This window comes from Chaetodon auriga, chromosome 3 (genome assembly GCF_051107435.1).
Source record: "Chaetodon auriga isolate fChaAug3 chromosome 3, fChaAug3.hap1, whole genome shotgun sequence".
In the NCBI taxonomy this organism is placed as follows: domain Eukaryota; kingdom Metazoa; phylum Chordata; class Actinopteri; order Chaetodontiformes; family Chaetodontidae; genus Chaetodon; species Chaetodon auriga.
The window spans coordinates 25,971,554-25,992,512 of NC_135076.1; the positions used below are offsets into that span (position 1 = coordinate 25,971,554).

Below are 20,959 nucleotides of genomic sequence, written 5' to 3' on the forward strand. Positions count from 1 at the left end.
AATAGTTCAGACTACATTAGAGGTTTATCCAAAAGCTGAATGAGTAACACACTTGAACACACTCATATTTGAGCTATGAATTCAAGCGTGCACCGTCCTGCGCATCCTTTGGCATTCCTCTGCACCCTCCATTGTGATCCTCCATTGTGGGCTGAGCGGTCAGTGTTGTTTCAGCGGTTTGGATTAACACTCCTACTCTCCTGTAGGACACCATAAACAGATTAGTGGTAGCCCAAGTCAGGGCCTGGCTGGACCATCTGTACCCAGCGCTGGGTGGGGAAGGGGCCGAGGGGGAGGAGTGTGAGCAGATGTTCCAGTGGAGCTGCAGGTCAGTGCGGCGGCCGGGCCGAGGTGGGCCGTTAGTGTGAAGACGTGAGGGCGGCCGGTTTGAGTTGAGGTGACTGAGGGAGAGACGCTGACTGATTTAATGTCTCGCTGATGCGCAGAGTTCAAACCGCACAGCTCTGTCATGGCTTTAGGATGCTGCCTCGCACTCACATTCCAAGGTACTGTATAATTTACCGGGGCTTTAATTGAGCTGCATGTACCTCCCTTCTCTTTTCGCTCTGCATGCACAACTTGTTACCTCGACCGCAGCGGTTAGACAGACATGTCTGCACTTTGTTCGAGCGTTGTCACAAGATGTAAGAGATGTGGAGATGAAAGTGTTCTTCTGCTCAGCTTGTGTTGGAGATACTGACTTGTTTTGCTTGTTTAGTCTGACGTGTGGGGAAGCCCCACATGCTCTGACACCCACTTATTGTCTGTTCAGTGTGAAAGTTCTGTGATCGCTGAAAAAGCCTTTCAGACCCAAAACCTTCCCTTAATTTTTTTGCATTTCTTGTGCAAAAAGTCCCCCTTAATTTATTGAAGAAGGCCCCTGTTGCACGGGACTAGTATTAACTGGAGACCCCTTGTAATTTGTAGTACGTGTGGAGGTCGTCTGTGATCTTAATCCTGCATGAATCTGCCATGTTCATAATTTGTGAAGTAAAATTTTGGAGATTTGTGCTTGTTTTGTTTTGGGTATTTTTGCAAGGTTTTTTGTTCCTCTGCACCTTTTTTCTGAATCATTCCTTGTTGAGACCGTGACCATGGCTGCATTAGCAACATTATGGGGGTTAATTCAGGAGACTCACTGCTGCTGTCATTCAGGAAGTGGATGTTATGCACAGCTGTGACATCATATGTGATGGATTAAGTCAGTAAATTCAAGTCAAATGCAGATTTCTCCTGTACCATGCAAATGCACTGCACCAAACACAGATGGGGGGATGGGACTTCATTTCTAATGATGTGTTCTGGTAATACTAGTGCTTAACGCTTTAATTTAACTCACATCAGTGCACAGAGCTGACGGTCACAGTCCTCCCTCACCTGTCCCACTGATCTGTGAAGGTCAGAAAAAGTTTTTCTTATCGAAGTGTGACCTAATGACGGACATCTGCCGCTGTGTTTTCCCAGGCCGCTGGCAAATTGTAGGTGTGTGAGAGTGTGAGTGTGGGTGTAAGGGCTTTGGTTTGGCTCCTGTCTGGGCCAATGCTGAGTAAATTACAAGGCAGAGGCAGTCTGAGGATGCAGGCTTTCATCCCCCCTTCTCCTGGCCTGCAGGCCTGCTGGCAGGGCTGATGGCGGTGAGGTTATTGGGGATGATCCCTCTGCAGATGAACAGGAGGTGGAGGAGAGATTGATAGGCTGTGTCAGGGTGCAGATAATATAGTGCTTCATTTCACGTTACTGGGAAGGTTCACAGGGTGAAAATGCCTATTAAAAACCCAAGCAAGGGCAGTCTCACAGCAAACTGTGAAACCGAGTGTCAGTTTTTGCTGAAAGTCTTGTTTTTCTTCTCACCTGAGGCCATGTGGCTCGTTTGGCTCAGCGCAGCCATGTTGAATATCACTCAGCCTGAATGTGAAAGCAAGAGAAAGCTGCCAAGAGGTCAATGAGATGACTGAAGGCTGATGTGTTTTCTTTGGCCTTATTTGGGGGTAACAGCTGACCACGGCTCTCCCATTAAAGGGCTTCCCCATATGGACCTCTTGTCTCCACGAAAGCCTCTTTAAAGGCCTCTCAAGCTTTGTTGTGCACGCACGGCCTCCTGAACCTGAAAGCCACAGATTTCATTGAGCAATGTGAGAGAAAGTGCTGACGCGTTCTGAAGCCGGAAACAGGGAAAGTTTAATGGAGTCAGGCACCGAGAGCACGGTCTGGGTCCTACTTGTTGTTATTGTTGTCAAATGGGTTTTTAGTGCGCTGGAGACGTTGAGGGTGTCACAGCAGGGCCGACAGTTCAAATCTCAGCAGGGAGGCAGGGAGGGGAGAGGCTGACAAACAGGGTCAGAGGGCTCATATCTTCTAACACATCACTGGTTACTCACTTATCTCGCAGCTCGCGGCAGGAATGCATCACGGTTTTCTGTGCTGTTTCAAGTTTGAAATGTTCTGGGCTCTCGTCGGAGAGTTAATGGCCAAACACCACACTGCGTACACGATGATGGGCGACAACTCAAAGGAAACACCCGGATAAATGTAATCAATGGCAGATGCTTGCGCACGGAGCACGAGGGATCAGTGAAGGGTTGAAGTGTGATAGAGATGTGAATCATTCGCTGTAGCTGTCTGCAGGCAGCAGAGCTCTGTGGAACAAGTGTTCGTCTCCTGCAGCAAACATCGAGCACAAACTGCAGAAATACACCAAGCAGCACATCGAGAGCTCGTCACTGAACACCTTTCATCTTGTTCTCGCACTGTTTTGGTTTTAGGGAGAGTCGCCTGCTGTAGCAACAAGTTTTTGAGATGTTGGTAGATCTATATCTGAGCTTTTTACCGAGCCAGGCTGGCTGCTTCCCCCTGCTTCCAGTCTTCACGCTAAGCTAAGTCTAGCTAACTGTCACCTGGCTCGGGCTGCATCGGAGTGATCTCAGTGTTTTATTGCATTAACTCCAGTATAATCGTCTGAAATTGATCCCACTGAAAATCAGTGAACTTGGAGGTGTTGTCTGGTCCTTGTGACTTGTAGTAAAACAGTTTCATGATGAAGCAGCGAGAAAATCAGCGCTGAGCAGGAGACAGAGCGCAGAGCTTGTTCTCAGGTCAGCGGGGTCACCACGGAGGGCTTTCACATCACTCGGGGGTGTTTTATGGAAAACGTCAGGTCGTCTCTGGGTAACTGATAAACACAGCGCCTCTCCTGGGACTGCATGCATGGCTCCGTGTGTCTCGGAAAGGAGAATTCACAGTCGTCGTGCTGTTAGAGGATCACTTTACACATGCAGCGGTTTGATCAGCGGCAGGCTGAGCTTCAGCGGCTGTTCCGCTGACCTTTGGTAGCTGCGATCAGCAGTTGAACGACGTCTTTTTTGAGTGAAACAGGCTAAAGTTAGCTCCTGGCTCAACTACAAAGCAAACGTGGAGCGCGCTCGGCCAAAGCTGCCTCCGAGCAGACGCGGGGGTCAGACAGAGTGTGTTTGAGTAAAGCTGCCAGGTCAAGGACAAGCCCAGAAATGTCCGCCAAGGAGGGAAGACTGACAGATGTGTTTGTCAGCTAAAGCAAAGGCTCAGAGGGTTCAAGCCTCCAGCTTTTCTCTGGATCCTCCGATAGATGTGTAAGATATTAGGTCACATGTTTTATTTGATGGTGTTTATTATCTGGCTGCAGTGAGGATCAGTGCAAAGTGTAAGTTTGTTTTTGGGGAGGGGGATCTGTTCACTTGTCGACTGGGACGCGTCTTTATTTATTGCACATACACGCCAATTACTCTTTAAATCACTTCTTATATTTCAAGCAACTTTCAAACGAGCACCAGCATAAATACCAAACAGCTGCTTTTCAACTTTCCCCCTCGTCCAGCGCCTCCATGCATGATGTGTAATTTGAGAGGCGAGCGTCTCCCCCTGTAAGCTGAGGAGGTGTGAGGGGGGGCAGTGAGATTAGTGCAGGTACTGGTCAGTGTTTAGAGGATGAAAGTCACAGTATCGGGTTGCATTGATACCTATTGTTTGGCTGCAGGTAATAGCATTGCATTAGCAAACAGGCCATTGTCCTGCTAACGTTGGCTCTGATTGTCCTGCTTTTCCTTCTCAGGCTGCAGCTCTCGTATGAAACTGCTATTTCTTCTCCACCTTAGATCCTAAAACATTTTGTGAAAGCTCAGCTGCTCTCACAGCAGCACGCTGTCGCCGTAATGGAAAGCTCATTAGTTTCGTTTGTCTGAGGCTGCGGAGTTCACCTTAATGATCTTAACCAGTGTATCACCACAAAAATGCCAGAGTGGAAATTTAAAGGCTCCCTCACCAGAAGCCGTGGAGCCCCTTGTGACGAGAGCACGTTGCTTTTCCATTACATCTGTTGGCGTTTGCAGTATTTGCGGTCAGTCAGTGATCCTCATTTATCAGGACAGATAAAGACTGTTAGCGTTTCCCCTGATGAACAGAAGCTGGCTGATTGCATTATACAGGCCACAAGCTTCAAACTGTTCCACACCATCCGAGGAGAAAAGTTAATAAGTCTTTATCAGGGGCCTGGAAAATAATTCAAGGCTCCACTGCAAAAACTCAGGAAAAAGCAGTAAAATGGGAGAGATCGGGATTAAAATAAGCACAATGATCTGCAAACAGAACAGGAAAGTTTCTCAAAACAAGTAAAAGTATTTAGTCTCAAAGAAGCCACAGTTATCTTCAAAACAGTGCAGCAAGACTGAAAAGTCCATCTGTGTGGATGCAGAGAAATTCTGGCTCGGTCAAAGCAGATTTGTACAAACACATTTATTAATCTGGAAATTATGGTTTCATACATTAAGTTACTCAGAACCAGTAAGAAAATCTCAGCAAGAAGTTCGAATATCTTACGATTACAGACAAAAAAGCTGGAAACACGCAGGAAGAAGATAGATCTCAGACAAAAAACAAGCGTATTTCATCTCACTTTGGCTTCACTTTTTGCAGTGGGATGTTGATGACTCATAGCGCAGCAGCATTTTTCACGTTCTCACCGGTTTCATGCTGTTTATTACCAGAGTTGGGTCCAGTCCCTTCGGCCCGTTCACACCTGCTGCCGTCGTTTTCTAACCTGCTCGCTTTCTCTTCCTCAGCGGTGTCTAACCTGGATGTGGAGAGTAAGCTGACAGCACATTACCAAGCTCCCTGGCACCAGCAGAGGAACGTTTTCCACCCCTCCACCCGGCCAGCATGTGTGGAAGAGCTCCACAGGCAAGCCAGCCTCAGCCTGTGGGCCCTGCAGCCAGGTGAGGCCCCTCAGTCCCAGAAGGAAAGCCAAGCAGCTGCCACGAAGCTGGCTTTCCTTCTCTCTGCGTCCTTCCCAATTAATCCGCCTACACGTTTATCTGTCATGTCGTTTAAAAACACTTTCACCTCTGCACTAGTGCTTCCCATCATAGAGGTCAACGGCGTGCTGTCAGTGCCTGTCATTCTGGGGTCGTTCTGCCCTCCAGTGGACATATTTTGTAACTACACCCTGGTTGTAAGAGCAGCAGAGGACAGTAATAACATAGTAATATAAACCTGTGCAATCCAAACAATCAGGCTCATGATTTTCACACACCAGAGTTCATTAATCCTCCCCTGTGGTGGACAAATTAACAGGAACAGTTAAAGCAAACCAGTGTAAACAGCTGACTGCCTGACACCTGAGTTGAATCACCTCTAACTGATCATTAGCTTCACAAAGGCAGAATTCACTGTCGGCCTGTTCTGTTCATGGCTCTGTGTTTGTGTGCAGCCTCTTTATTGATATGCTCGGTTTCCTTGTTCCTCCAATCTGTGCTTAAAGGACAGAATCCCATTTCGTCAAGTCTCTTAAACTCCTTAAAACTCATCACCCTTCATCAGAAGCTCATTTTTAGACGCAGCATTTATCTTCATGTAATATGCGCAGATCTTCGCAGCCTGCGCCTCTGTCTCCACCCGCCCCTCCGCCGCTCGCCTGCAGCTTCGACTCAGCTCATCAAACACACACCTCACCAGCAGCATCGCTGCCTCACACACTTGTTTGCTCTGACTTTCTTCGTCAGCACCTCCGAGTCATAGAAAACGTCCCGTCAGCGTCGATGTGAATCGTCATGTGACCTGAGACGCTAACGCTGGCTAACATTATCAGTGTCAGTTTGTGTGGGTATGTTGGGGGTGACACACAGACTGTCTTCAGGGTCTTAATGCATCTCGTTGCAGATCACCAGAGGAGACGATCGGGCAGCAGGGAGCGCAGAGTGACCATCTCCATCTCAGCCGTGCCCCCGATGCCCATGTACCCCTCCCCACTCAGCGTCCGCAAGCAAGAGAAGAGGTCCATAAAACTGACAACGGTGAGACGCCGGACGGTTTGATCCCTTAGGTCCCAACAGCTTTTTATGACTTTTAGGAAGTCAGGGAAGAGTCAGCTCATCACAGAGCTGCGACGACGAGTCCGTTAATCCTTTAGTCAATTGAGAGAAAATCAGCTGTTTGATAATTAAATATGAGATTTGATGTGTGGATTTGCTGCTTTTCTTTGTCCTTTTGAAGATGTCGCTTTAGGCTCTGGGGAATTGTGATGAGCATTAACGGCGACTTTTTGACAATTTATAGCAAAACGATGAATCTGTTACTGATGAAAATAATCAGCAGATTAAGCGATAATGAAAAGAATGATTAGTTTGTAACATTTTACAAAACATTTTATCAAACATGTTGTTTAATTCACATTACTCAGCACTTTTGATATATTTTTTAAGAGACATGATTGCGTTTTTATTCTCCAAGTGTTTCTATTTTGGTGGATATGAATGAATTTTTTTGTACTTTTGAAGTGAAATGCATATTTTTCCCTTCAAGCAGCCAGAGAGACTCGTTAGAGATGCAACGACTCAGTTAGCGCAGACACAGGTAAAGAGGTGGAGGTGTGTTCGTGATGTGCAGTCTGTGCAGAGCATGGCCGTTCACGTTTACCTTTATGTTTCATCACCTGGAGAAGAAGTCGTTCGGGGGGGGGGTTTCATCTTATTCCTCCTCACCAGGTCGACCATTGTTTTGTCCATTTGTATGTTGAATATGTTCATTTCTGTCATTTGCTTCTCTCCTTTTTTTTGTTTTCGCCCTGTAATTCAGTTTGAATCCACCCGCTCCTCCTCCCCTACCGAATGTTGCCGCTTCTCTCCCTGGAGCAGAAAGGTAGTTGTCCCTCCCTCCCTCCCTCCCTCCCCCCCTCCCCCCCGTGTGCTCCTCCTAACACTTTATTTCGCAACTCCTCACCTGTCCCTGTTTGTTCGACTCCCTCTAATCTACATCTTGAATTTCCTTTCACACGCATGCCCGCTTCTTCTCCGGCAGCGTCCCGCCGTTTGTTGTGAAACTGAAGCAGAACGCCGCTTCAAAGTTTGCTCCACGCTGGCACGTCACACATCTACGCACTCAGACAGCTGCTGTCGGGCTGCGAGCGTGCCGCATGTGGAGAGTGTGTGCGCGCGAGGGCCGCAGCGTTCCTCTAATGATAGGGTCGACTTCTGGAAGCTTGCGCCTGTGATTACCCATGATCCCTCTGCGCTGCGGTTGGCTCGCTGCGCCCGTCCCCGAGAGAGCTGACGGCCTCGTGTTTCCCTCTCCGTGCTGTTTCTCCACCAAATATATCGTGCTTGATGCCCGCCGTGAGAAAGAGCTGAACCCGAGGACGGGGGCAAACGCCAAAACACTGCCACTCCTTTTTTTTCCTCTCACCCGTCCACTCCTCTCCTCTTTCTTTACTCTTTTCGTCCGGCTCATCCTTCCTCTCACAACTCCGAAAACTGCCTTTCTGTCCTCGAAACAAATCAGCTGTAAATGCTCTCCTTTTGATTAGTTTTTTCTACTAGTTCAGAGAAGTTTCCAAGGAAACCGGTTTCTTTTGTGGCCGGGGTTTTGTCAGGGTCTCATTGGTCTGCTGGGAACAGAGAGCACAAAGGCTGCAGAGCTGGCTTTAAATGGGGGTGGGAGGTTGTCGGGTTGTGGAGGTGGGAACCAGTTCAGCCTGAGAATCACTCCCAGTTTCACATGTGCCTCTCTGTAGGAACCTCAAGGTAAGAACTTGATAGCCTGAATTCATTTAGCGTGGAGCTATTAGTGATTTGAGTTTGGAAGAGGAGGAGGAGGAGGAGGAGGAGGAGGAGGAGGCCCGTGGGAAGAGGATGTGGAGTCATGGAGCAGCAGGAGGACTGTGCAGTGATACTGAAGCTGCCCTTCACAGGAATGCTGCCGTGAAGCGTCTCCCCTCAGATATTTCCGGAGCCTCGTTATTATGCAGGAGAGTCGCTTGAGGTGCCACAGATTGTGAGCTAAGAGTTTCCAAACCAGCGTGTTGTGACTGGAAATGACTGTTTACGCCGTTTGTCACGTTTCTGAACGGCGCGGCGGCTGTCGAGCGGAGAGGCGTCTCAGAATTAGTGTTTGTCACGACACGTGCTGCTCAGTGTGTAACAAAGCTTTTACTGGTCTGACATTTTTGCAAGCCTGGATGCAATCAGGTGGTCAGAAGTACTAATTTTCTGCAGGTATTTCCTGATTCTAACGAGTCTCTCCTCTGTGCATGAGAGGATTCTCCTTCCTTTCTTGTGCTTTCCGTTCTCTTTCTCTGAAGCATGCTTTTTATTTCCACTGGATTTTTTTCTTGCACTCCAACATGAAACTCAGCTCCTGGAAGCAATTTTTCTTTCCTAGGATGGCAAAAAAAAAGTCTCATTCATCCAGTTGTAGCGAATAAACGTTCTTCACCCAAGAAGGTTAAGGTTCGGAGTGTGGTCTTGCCATCCTAAGGGGAAAAATATGGCTTCCTGGAAGGGCATGCGTATTGATTTACCTCTGCTCTGACAGAAAGCAGCCTTTGCAGCCTTCAGCTCTTGACCTTAATCACTGTACTTCCCCTTTCTGAAGCTGACTTTGGTCAATTCTTAACTCTGCCGTACCATTTCTCATGTAATGCCACCTAACCATAACAAGCTAACCATGCAAATATCCATCTGTTGCAGGCTGCGCCCTTTGACCCCGACACTGACGGGGTGGCTCTAGGTCACCGGTCTAAGTTTCCCATCCCTAACATCCCCTCCACCCTGGACAAGCAGACTAACTGGTCTAAAGCCCTGCCGCTGCCCACCCCAGAGGAAAGAATGAAAAGCAGTTCCCAAGTCATCAACTCATGTGTCATTCCCATTAATGTGACTGGTAAATTTAAAGTTTTTATGTCTGAATCTGTTCATGGTGACTGAGCTGTGGTGTTTAAACTTCTTTGTCAGTGTTAGCTCTCTTTAGCTTTTCTTAAAAGAACAGTTTGACTTATTTGCTTTCTTGCTTGCGCTGTGAAGTTTGATCACACTTTATTGTCTGTCTGTTGAAGCCAGGAGATGATTAGCTTAGCTTAGCTTAAAAACAGCCAGCCCGGCACTGTCCAAAAGGTAAAAATAGTCCACCGGCACCTCATAAATGCCGTGATTAACATGTTATACGGTGTTTGTTTAATCGGCACCAAAACCAAAGTGTAATAAGAACAATCTGTGGTTTTCAAGACGCCAGGGGAGAAATATTTACAGCACCTCACATCCTATAAAACTCCTACTTGACAGAGTCAGGCTAGCCCTCTGCTCCCAGTGTTAGGCTAAGCTAAGCTAACTACCACTTGGCCATAGGCTCATATTTAGTGCACAGTGGTATCAATCTAATCATCTAACTCTCGGCAAGAAGGCAAATAAGAGTAAAAAGTTAAAGTATTTAAGTGTTTCAGTTGTTGTTTAAGGCAGCAGTCAGAGGAGACTGCACACAGCGCTGCTCTCATTGCTGACTTTTGGCTGTTTACTTTCCCCAGTTTACAATAAAATGTGAAAATTCTGTCATTAATTATAAAACCTCATCATTATCAAAGGCATTTATGATGCCACAGAGAATCATTCTCGATGTGCAAGTCATGCTTTGTGCCCCGTTAACTTTCTTTCTCATGCTTCGACGCTTTGTGCATGCGACTGCGAGGCAAGACGCCGTGACATGAATGCTAATAAGTTCTGTCCAAACTGTTGAAAAGGCCTGCCTGATGTTATTTACTCTCGCTCACATTGACTCAAAAGAAGAGTTGTACGCCAACGCCGGCTGAGTCAGAGACAGTCGAGGGGAAAAATGCACATTGTAAGCAAAGTCCAGCGATTGCTATGGTGCTGAAAGGCCTGACCTGCTATCACATGATGGTCATAACGCACGCTGAGGCAGGAAAACAAGGAGGGAACACAACAAAACTGAAGCAGAAAGCAGCATCTTTCCTTTGGTTTGGGTCCCTTTTTTTGGGTAAGGGTCAAGCATCACATTAAGACCTAAACGACTCACATTGTTACTCCCAGTTGGTCTTACTGTGCTGCTCCATCAGATCCCTGTCCTCCACTCCTGCTGCTATTTTTGTAGGGTATCTAATTTAGTTCAGCTGAGCGTTACAGATTTCTTTTTTTACAAGACAGTGTGAGAGTTAAAGAAGGAATCGCTGCAGTTGCCGCCGAACAAAGATTCCTCAGATGTCCCGTCTCCGTTGCAGGGGTTGGCTTTGACAGAGATGCTAGTGTGCGCTGCTCGCTCGTTCACTCGCAGTCTGTGCTTCAGAGGAGGAGGAAGCTGAGGAGACGGAGGACTGTCCACGGCGTCCCCAGACAGGTGCAGCAAGATTTAGGTATGTGACTCCCCGTCAGACGCTGCCTGTAGGTGATGGCTGACATTCGATTCAAACTGCTGCCGCTCATAAAGTTAAACGATGTGCTGTGATGTTTCACACATGGTGTCACTACAACGAAAAGGGTTTGGTGTTAAGGGTCTAAGTCACCTTATGTTCAGTGTGTCATTTTATGTTAAAGTCACATCAGGAAGCTACAGAAGAAAAGATGAAAGATGAGCTTTATAGAACGTTGACATTTTCTCTGTTTTTTAAGTTATTTTTGGGGCATTTTGTGCTTTTATTAGCCAGACGACAGTGGAGAGATGACAGGTAACGAGGGGAGAGAGATGAGAGAGAGAGATCTTGTGATTCATGGTCAACACCTTGAGCCACTAAAAAAATGTATTTTATACGATTTATTGTGACAGAGACACTTTATATCAGTATGAGGAGCGATGACGTGTACTCATCTCTTTAAATCACGTATGCTTATGGTCCTTGTGTTCCCTCTTCTTGCAGACTCGGATGACTCTCCTGGTTCCAGAGAGCGGACGGTGATCGTTCACGCCAGTTCTGATATCACTCCCTCCTCCGAGGAGCTGGCCAGCCATCTCAACACCAGAGACTCGGGTTGTCAGACAGAAGACTTTTTGATCTCAGGAGCGCCGTCTCGGAGGAGGATCAGAGCCCAGAGAGGCCAGGGAGTGTCCCTCTCCATCTCCCACTCTGCGGGCAACATCTCGTGCCTGCCGGACAGCGCCGACGCCATGTTCACCGGCTCTGTGGGCGCACGCCTGCGCTCCCGAAGTCTGCCTCGAGACGGGAACCGGATGATGGACAACGGGCGCAACGACAGCGACGATGAGGGGGAGCTTTCCCCCTTCGATACGGAGGACTTCCTGCCCGGACCTGGAGAGCTGATTCTGAAGGATGAAGGAGAGAGCATGGACGACCAGACCATGTCTGAGCACCAGCTGGGCCTGAAGTACAAGCAGCTCTCAGAGAGTCCGGAGCGCAGCTGGATGGAGAGGACCAGATCCCAGCTGCCCAGGAAGGCCGACATGGGCAGCTGTGAGATCTCGTCCAGCTCGGACACCTTCAGCAGCCCCGTCCACTCGGTCTCAGTCGCGGGGGTGCTGGGAGGCCAGATGGACCATAAGGACGACCACCAGTCCTCAAGTGGGAACTGGAGCGGGAGCAGCTCCACCTGCCCCTCGCAGACCTCGGAAACAATCCCCCCAGCCGCCTCTCCGCCGCTGACGGGCTCCTCACACTGCGACTCTGAGCTCTCTCTGAACACTGCCACTCACCCCAACGATGACCAGACCGGCTTCATGCTGGACCACTACCAGGGCATCAGGAGCCAGCGGGCGGGCTCCTTCTCCTCCACAGCCATGGACATATTAGAGGAAGCCGGGGTCAGCACTCCCATCGAGGGGGAGTGGGAGTACCCCCACCCGGACCCTCCGCGCTCACAGGACTTCAGCCCCGAGCCGAGCAGAGAGGCCGAGAGCAGCCTGGGCTGCCCCAGCTTCACCAGCATGGCCACCTGTGAGAGCAGCTACTCTGACAAGCCGCCGTCGGAGAAAGCTGACTCCGTCTCACATTACTCCGTAGACACCGAAGGCTACTACACCTCCATGCACTTTGACTGTGGTCTGAAAGGTAGCAGAAGCTTCACTTATAACTATGCATCGCCCGGCTCCGATTGTGGCCTGTCCGATTTAAGTGGTCACATGACTCTGGGGAGACGCTGCCTCTCTTTAAGGAAACCAAAGGTGAAGCCGTCTCCGCCCAAGAGGAGTTCATCGTTAAGAAAAATATGCAGTGAGCGAAACGTCCCTGACAAGAAAGAACCAAAGATTACCTGCGGGCAGCAGCTGTCCTCCAAGGAGAGGAAACTGCAGCTGGTTTTGCCCGGCTCCCCGGGTCACATAGAAAACTCCTCAGTAGTCAGGGAGCCGCTTGTGGTCTGGGGGGTTGAGGGCTCGGCCGATCTACCTGACTTAGGTGTGTTCAGCTCCACAGACGCACATTCATTTAAGGATGAAGGGGTTGTACAGTCAGACTATGCAGATCTGTGGCTACTGAATGATTTAAAATCCAGCGATCCGTACCGATCTTTGTCCAACTCCAGCACAGCGACAGGTACGACGGTCATCGAATGCATCAAGTCACAGGAAAGCTCCGAGTCTCAGACGTCCCAGTCTGGCTCCAGAGCCACCACCCCCTCACTTCCGTCAGTGGAGGGAGACTTCAAGCTAACGTCTCCAGAGAAGCTGGCAGGCCTGGCCAGCCCATCCAGCGGCTACTCCAGTCAGTCAGAAACCCCCACCTCCTCATTCCCCTCCGCCTTCTTCCCCGGACCGCTGTCGCCATCCAGCGGCAAGAGGAAGCCCAAAGTCCCGGAGAGGAAGTCGTCACTTTCGTCGCTGTCGCTGCAGTCGCTCTCCTCTAGGGATGGAGCCACCTCGAAGAGAGACCTGGAGCTGCCCATAATCCCCCCCTCCCACCTCGACTTAAGTGCCCTTCATAGTGTCGGCAACAAGGCTTCCGCTTACAGGACCCAGATTCAGGTCCTGCATCAAAACAAGCAAAAGGCTGCAGTGACAGCCAGACTGGCAGCGCCGCCTAACTCAGAGGTGTTTAACGCCCACGCCATGTCCATCACACCCACAGCGCTGCACTCAGTACAGCTGCGATCCGTCAGGAAGGATCATGAAGGAAGTCACGAGGACAGAACTTCCAGACTCAAGTGTCCCACTGTGAACTTAACTAGCACACTTTGCAGCAGTAAGTCCTTCGAGCTGAAGAGTCCGCTGTTACACGACTCGCATCAACACCACACGTCCACGAAGGGGTCGTGTGAATCAATGTTTACCTCAAACGAAGAGCTCGCAGATGGAGAGGCGGCGTGTCAGAGCGAGACGAGGAACCAGCAGGACGGAGAGGCTCCTTTAGAGAATACGACGGCGTTCAGGCTGCAGGCAGAGCCGTCGTCAGACGTCCCAGAGAGGACCGCGAGCCGTGAAGGAGAGCCGGTGGAAACGCCCGTCAGCAGCTCGCAGTCCGAGCCTCTGCAACAGCCCAGAGCTGAGCCGTCTGAAGAAGAAGAACTGTGTCCTCCTCTCTCTGCTCTGCACAGTTCACCCCAGAGATCCAGCAGTCTTGATAAAGTGCCTGCTACTGACGGCCAATCAGAGGCGTCGCAAGAGAGTTCAGTGGGTAATGAAGTTAGAGCAGACGTGGAGGACGAGTCGTCAGGTGTTTCAGCCCAAAGTGCCTCTCAGGATGTGAAGGAGGAGTCCACAGCAGAGCCGGCGGAGGACTACTTCAGTAAAGGTAGACTGTCTCTGTCTTTACGTCTCACGTTTGTTAGGAATCTGTCCACAAGTCCAAACTGTCACAGCTCTGAGACACACTGTCTGCACTGAGACTGTTTCAGAAAACCATTTAAAAAAGGTCGTAATGGACCAAACGTGTTAGTCGTCTTCTTCAGCTTCGTAACGGTCATTTCTGCTTCAGTGAAACTCCTGTTTGGAAACCGTCAAAGGAAAGCAAACACTGTTAACTTCTCTGATTAAAAGGCTGAAATGACTTTGGTCCATCTGGAGTTGAAATCTGAGCCTGCTCAGCTGTGAAAGGCCTGATGAGCAGATCACAGATTTTCTAAATGATGCAGATCAAACAGTCAACAGTTTCAATGAATGGCCCTGAAAAGTAGGTTTCACTCTGATTTTTCTACAACAGCAAATGTTCAAAAAGTGTCTTTATTCAGAGTTTAACAGTAAAAGGCAGCTGGTCTGCTTCATCGGGACTGAGCTGAGGATCAGCAACCAAACAGCCACCAACTGTCGTGCTGCTAGATGCCGACTGTTGCGTCAAAGCCTCATATTTCCAACTGTTTTACAAACAGTGTGTTTATATGACGTATGAGGCTGTTTTCAAGTCGTTTATTGAGTAAACAAACAAAATATTCTGGGCTCCAGCTGTGGAGATCCGCTGCAGGTCTGCATTTAAGTCATTTTGAATTGGAAATTTTAATAAATAAAGCACTCAATTGATTAATTGAAAGAATAATGGGATTAATTATAAGTTAAAAAAACGGTTCTTGTAAAGGGCTCACTCAGCGTATGCAGCATGTTCAAATGTCCACTGCTTTCTGTCCCCAGACTCTACAGCCGGCGACAACGCGGCGTCCCCTCTGAGTGACGAGTCCAGGCCGGAGGACGACAGCGTGTTTCTGTCGCCCACTAAAGCTCGGACCACGGAGGATCTGTTCGCTATGATCCACAGGTGAGCAGCCGGCACAGCGGCGTGTTTGTGTTCGCTCTGCGCTAACACCGATTCTTAACGGCCTTTCTTCATGTTCAGGTCCAAAAGGAAAGTGCTGGGCAGGAAGGATTCCACCGAGCTGGGTGTGAGGAGCCGCCTCAGCGCTGCGTCGGGGAACACTCCGCCCGGCAGCGCCGTGAGCTCCCCCATGTCGCTGGCGTCCCCCTCCTCCGCCGTGACCCCACCAGGCCTGCAGAGAGCCACCGGGTCCATCTACAGGAGCGTGAAGAAGTCCAGCACCTCCAACGAGGAGTTCAAACTGCTGCTGCTCAAAAAGGGCAGCCGCTCGGACTCCAGTTACCGCATGTCAGCCACTGAGATCCTCAAGAGCCCCATCGCTCCCAAATCCCCCGCAGAGTCCCTGATGGAGTCCCCCAGACAGCCCGAAGAGCCCGCCTCCCCCCTGCAACCGCAGCAGCATCCATCAGGACCAGATCAGCTCCCCGGCTCCTACCCCAAAGCCAACGCCGAGGGCTTCTCCCCGAAATCCTTCTCCATGTGCGCCGCGTCCAGGCAGGGCCGCTCCAGGATCCCCCCGCCCGCCAACAGCAGCCGCTACGGCATGCGCAGCAGACTGTACTCGGCGCCCATGCAGGCGATATCTGAGGGCGAGACCGAGAACTCGGACGGAAGTCCTCACGACGACCGCTCGTCACAGGGCTCCACGTAGAAACCCGAGTGTCAGCAGGTATGAAATGATGGTTAGTTTACAGAGAAAACACGTGGACCAGAATGAATTCTAATATATATATGAGATGTGGTGACTGCAGGAGCGTTGGTACGTAGAACATTAGAGAAACCGTTTTGTTAACAAGCATAAATTCACTAACTGTGGCTGAGTTTCAAAGCTGTTTCCTTTTGGTTATTCTGTGGATACTTAACAGTTTTATCTGTGCTCACAAATGTTTTATACACACAGTATGTCTAAGAAATATCCTCTGCATATGAACGCGCTGCTTCAGAAGCAGTGAACCAATCTGTGGAAAAATATCTGATGATGATGATGATGATGATTCCAGATCAGTTCTACAGAACAAACACAGGCTGATGTGCTTTGAAGAAACACTTCATGGCTCAAAGCCTCGTGCGATGCCCAGCTGGATGCCTTCCCTCAGCCCTGCTGCAGTATATCAGCATTAAATCTGAACTGCTCTGAGGTCAGATTTATCCTCAGACTTTAAAGAAACTCCCACAGTTGGACCTTTTTATCAGCATCTTGTAAAAATAGAGAAATATATTGGATTAACTGTGTTGTATTCTGTGAATACCTATGCAATAAGACACAGATTACTTTGAACCCATCAGCTGAAGATCAGGACTAACGCGCAAAATGTGAAGCCTCGAGGTGTCGAGCCGATATTTTACTCTTTTAAAAGCATGTTGTAAATTATGCTGCAGCATTTTAAAATTCTCATGCAATAAGAAGAGCGAGCGGAGGTGAGACAGGAAATGTCAAAGCCGAGCACGAACTCGACAATCTTAGACGAGAGGGGAGCAGGTGTTAACGTGGGAGACGGAGAGGTGATCACAGAGGTGGAGGTCGTGAAACAGGAGAGCTGTGAAGGAACGAGGAGGTCTTATGTTTAAAAAAAAAACAAAAAACGTCGTTTCTGGTTTGCTGACTTGGTGTGTTTACGAATCGTTGAAAGAGGCACGTGGAAAGTGTTCAGGAGGATTTATTACGCCTTATTTTACTCAAACAAGAGACAGTACGTGACGAAGCAGCGAGAGTGAGAGGAGGCAGGGGTAAATTTGGAGCCAGGCGATGAAAAGAAGGAGTTCTGGATGAAGGGATGTGGCATTTGCTGCTGTTTTGTACCAAATGCTCGTCCGTTTTATTCCCCATCAAAGCTAACCTGCCACCGTTTCATATGAATTAAATGTATTTATTTTTATAACGGACACAGAAAACCTCTGCACGCTCCCCGATTACACCTTTAGATCACCAGGAATCCGCGGACGGAAATATGCAACGAATCGCTGGTCTTATTGAAAACACATATTTTATTCAGATGCTTATTTTGTGTATAAGAGACAAATTTTAAAATCAGACACTGGCTGGAAAGCAACATGGCAGCAGCAGCAGTCATAAGCTACAGGTGTCAGGTGAGTCCAGAAGAACATGGTGTTTGATGCAGTGATGGTACTCAGCCATTATGCAAAGAGTCTATGTAGCCATATTTCCCTTTGAAGACTGTTCTTCCCTATAGGTACACTGTAAATATCGATTAATTTTGGCCTTAATGATGCTCCGTACTAATGCAATGACATTTAACAGGGTACACGATGGGTTACGTCTGTGAACCTTCATTCCAACCTTTTTTTTTTTAATTCTCCTGTTTGTTTTTTTGCACTGATAAAGTGATGTTGGTGAAGCTCCAGCTGTCTCTTGCTGTACCCGCAGATATTTATAGACTCTCACACGGAGCTGTTTGAACAACTCGTAGATGCTTCTGCCAAAGGCGAGAACGTGCGCACGTTAAGTGGCGTCGGACCGTTTTTCTCTTCTCGTTTACTTGACTGAGACGTTCTTGAAAACATTGAACCGACGCTAAAGATGAATCACAGAGTAACTTTATGGTACTCGAAGCATTTCACGTCAGATCCGCCTCGACATGCTGGAGGTGTCAGCTTTGTATTTTTTTTTTTGTACAAACCTGTAAATACGACAACTTTTGGAAATGTCGCAAAGGTTGTTGAATTGTTTCCTATGTAAAAAAAAAAAATGTTTTCAAAGTTTACATTAATTTCAACCCTTTGTATATTTTTGAGCTGTGGAACACGTTGTCTTGTATTTATTTTTTAGTAAGCATTGAGGAAATCCCATAGTAAATCCTATCAAAGTGCGAGCGCCGCAGGCTGCTCAGCGAATGTGTATTAAGAGACAAATAAATGTGACTGCTTTGAAAATGGCTCTTTGGGTCGGTGGTGCTATTACTTCTTCTTTTAAATGTGTTTTTTTTACTCTCCACAAACCAAATATATGAGTACAATAAGTCATGATAAGTGCTGTGAAGTACATTTACTCAAGTATTATACTTGAACTTAATACTTTAATTCCACTACATTTATGTGACTCAATACAATGTGATGTATTGATTAAACTACTCAACAGTGTGTGATATAGTTCAAATAAGCTTAAAAATATTATATAAAACACACTGCTCAAAGAAGTTAAGGGAACACTTAATCTAACACAGAGTCAGTCAGACTTCAGGGTTATCGCTCTGTCTGCTTGGGAGGCACAGGTGATCACACCTGCGTCGGTGCAAATCAAAGTGCCAACAGGTGCAGTGGAGGCAAAAGCAACACAACCCCCACAAAGGGAATGTGGTTCTGCGTGTGGTGGCCACAGACAGCTGCTCCCTCCTGATCCTTCCTGACTGATTCTTCTCCAGTTTTGAGTTCTGTTCGTGTCCTTGTCACTGCTGGTAGCCTGAGGCGCTACCTGCAGCCCAGTCAGGCTGCAGCTCCTCCAGGGAGGCACATCCATACATGTGGGTTTGCTGTGTCTCCCAGCACAGTCTCAAGAGCATGGAGGAGATACCAGGAGACAGTTACACAAGGAGAGCCGGCCAGGGGTGCAGAAGGGAACGAACCCAGCAGCAGGACCAGTATCTGCTCCTCTGTGCGAGGAGGAGCAGGAGGAGCACTGCCAGAGCACAACAAAATGACCTCCAGCAGGCTACTGCTGTGCATCTTTCTGACCAAACTGTCTCCATGAGGGTGGCATGAAGGCCCGACGTCCCCCAGTGGAACCTGTGCTCACAGCCCAGTACCGTGCAGCTCGATTGGCATTCACCAGAGAACAGCAGAGCTCCCAGCTCTCTTCACAGTGGGCCCTGGGTTCCTCCTGGCGCAGGACAATGCACAGTGTGTAATACTAACTAATTTTACTCAACCTCGAACAGTCAGATTAAATTCAGTGTTCTCATAGCTGCAGTTTCAGCTGTGTCCTCAACAGATGGCGCCAAATCTCACAATAAAACCAGGCTGTAAAAGAAGTTGACTTTTCCTTCACAGGACGGTAGAATAAGAAAAAGACAATAAAAATCAAACATATTAAAGAATCTGTGTGAAGATTAAAAAGCTCTTTAACATCAAAAAGTCATAATATTTTCATCATATTCTTATATTTTCTTTTGCACTCTGAACCAAACACATGATGTTTGTCATATTTTTACAGTCATGACTGTAAGCACAGAGAGTTTTTGTGTTTTCTGCTTCTTAAACACAAATAAACACCTTAAAGGTTTTGAGTAAATCATAAAGAATTGGCCCAGCAGACATTGACCTAAGACGACCACCAGAGGGCGCTCTTCAGCCGAGTCCACTGGGTAATTTAATGCAAATTGGGGGTAAATTTAAATGAGGCCTCTTTGTGCGCCGGCCAGAGAAATAAGAGCTGAGAGGCTTCTTTTGAACTCTGAACAGGTTCCTGCCTCCGTCACAGACCGGAGGCTCAGCTGGACTCACGGACATGTCAGTCCTGCATGTGTTGTGTCACTGTCATGGCTGCACAGTCGGCCTGGATTCTCTTTGTCGCTCTGGATAATGTCAAACGGGCCTGTGACGGACAAAAACTCCTTGTTCTCAGTCGGTGCGTGTCAACCGAGCCGAGACTGTAAGTGAAGGGAAAAAAAGGTAAACAAAGGCCGGGACTGTCTGGGAGCCCGTGTGGGCAGCCATCAAGGGGCACGCTGACCGTGAACCCTGACCCCTGTTACCGCTGAGACAGGGCGGCTTGGCATGAGAGGGAGGTGGTGTCGAAACCGAGTATTTCTGTTCTCAGGAGAAAACAAACGGGATGTGTGAAATGTGTCCGGATGGAGAGTAAAGTGGAAATGTGCTGATTTAAGCTGCAGAGCTCTGAACCTCGAGCTCTGATGGCAGCTGACGACAGACTCATTTACTCAAGTACTGTACTTAAGTATGCATCCAAGATACTTGTACTTCATTTGAGTTTTTTCATTCTCTTGTTTGTCTGACAGCTTTAGCTACTAGTCACTTTTCAGATTACATTTTTGTTCATGCAGTTCCTCGTATGAAACCATGATCTCTGAATTTGTATTGAATATGAATGTATGTGATAAAGTGACAGAAATTCTCCTCCTTCTTCTGCTTAATGAACTCTTTAAAAAGCCTCTTGGATTAGTTTGAAAATGCATCGTCGCAGTTTTTCTGACTTTTTAGAGATACTGTACGTGGTTCTCACAGGACAGCCACACTGCAAACACATGTTTAATCTCAAGCTGAAATATCTGCAGCAGTAAAATACAACATGAATGCAGCAGCAACGTTAATCCAGAAACATCAAATATGGAAATAAAACACTGCAGTATTTTACTGCAACATGAGTACTTTAACTTTTCATACTTATAGTACATCATGCTGATCCTTAACTTCAGTAAGGCTTCAAATGTAGGACTTTTACTTGTAGTGGAGTATTTTCACAGAGTGGTATTAGTACTTTTACTTAAGTAAAGGCTCTGAGGACGGAACAGTCGACATCATCCCAACGTGACTTTTCGTTGTCTGATTATGAAGAAACATGAATGAACGAGGAAGCAAAGACCTTCAAAAGATCAGACGCAGCTTCTCAGTGCAGATTGAAGGGACTGTAGGAGGATTATCAGGTGGCTGCAGGAGCAGGAGTCAGAAAAGATGGAGGCCACCATCATGAGTCTGTACTGAGAAACACGATACACGAGCAGCTAATCAATGATTGAACCACATCTCCAGGAAATGTGCTTAATTTCTCATTGGCCTTTACGGTCGTCCCCTTATTCTGCATCATAACAGGTTTTAATACCTTCTTTTAACTGCTTAGAATAATTAAAAACAAAGAGTGGCTGTATTTTTACTTTTTATTCTGTTTGTCATTGATGAGTTGTTTCAGGGTGCAGCAGTTTTTTGTTTTTTTTTCAAAGTCTGCTTGGTTTTTATAAAATGAAATATTCACCCCCCTCCTCCCCGACT

The 20,959-nt window shown here is 47.9% G+C and overlaps 1 protein-coding gene across 4 annotated transcripts in view; it reads left to right on the plus strand.

Moving 5' to 3' along the window:
- The window catches only part of nhsa (Nance-Horan syndrome a (congenital cataracts and dental anomalies)), a 57,333-nt gene extending 39,449 nt beyond the window's left edge, over positions 1-17,884 (plus strand). Inside the window, exons 2-9 of one of the 4 annotated variants that reach the window (XM_076726532.1) lie at positions 5,091-5,243; positions 6,187-6,320; positions 6,829-6,879; positions 8,991-9,183; positions 10,532-10,663; positions 11,165-13,987; positions 14,818-14,941; positions 15,020-17,884. In XM_076726532.1, coding sequence (XP_076582647.1) covers positions 5,091-5,243; positions 6,187-6,320; positions 6,829-6,879; positions 8,991-9,183; positions 10,532-10,663; positions 11,165-13,987; positions 14,818-14,941; positions 15,020-15,650 — 4,241 coding nt within the window. In that variant the 3' untranslated portion in view covers positions 15,651-17,884. Of the gene's footprint in view, positions 1-5,090; positions 5,244-6,186; positions 6,321-6,828; positions 6,880-7,101; positions 7,165-8,990; positions 9,184-9,939; positions 10,291-10,531; positions 10,664-11,164; positions 13,988-14,817; positions 14,942-15,019 lie in introns of those variants that run through there. The other 3 variants (XM_076726531.1, XM_076726533.1, XM_076726535.1) reach the window with 3 other exon arrangements.
- Positions 17,885-20,959: the final 3,075 nt, after the last annotated feature.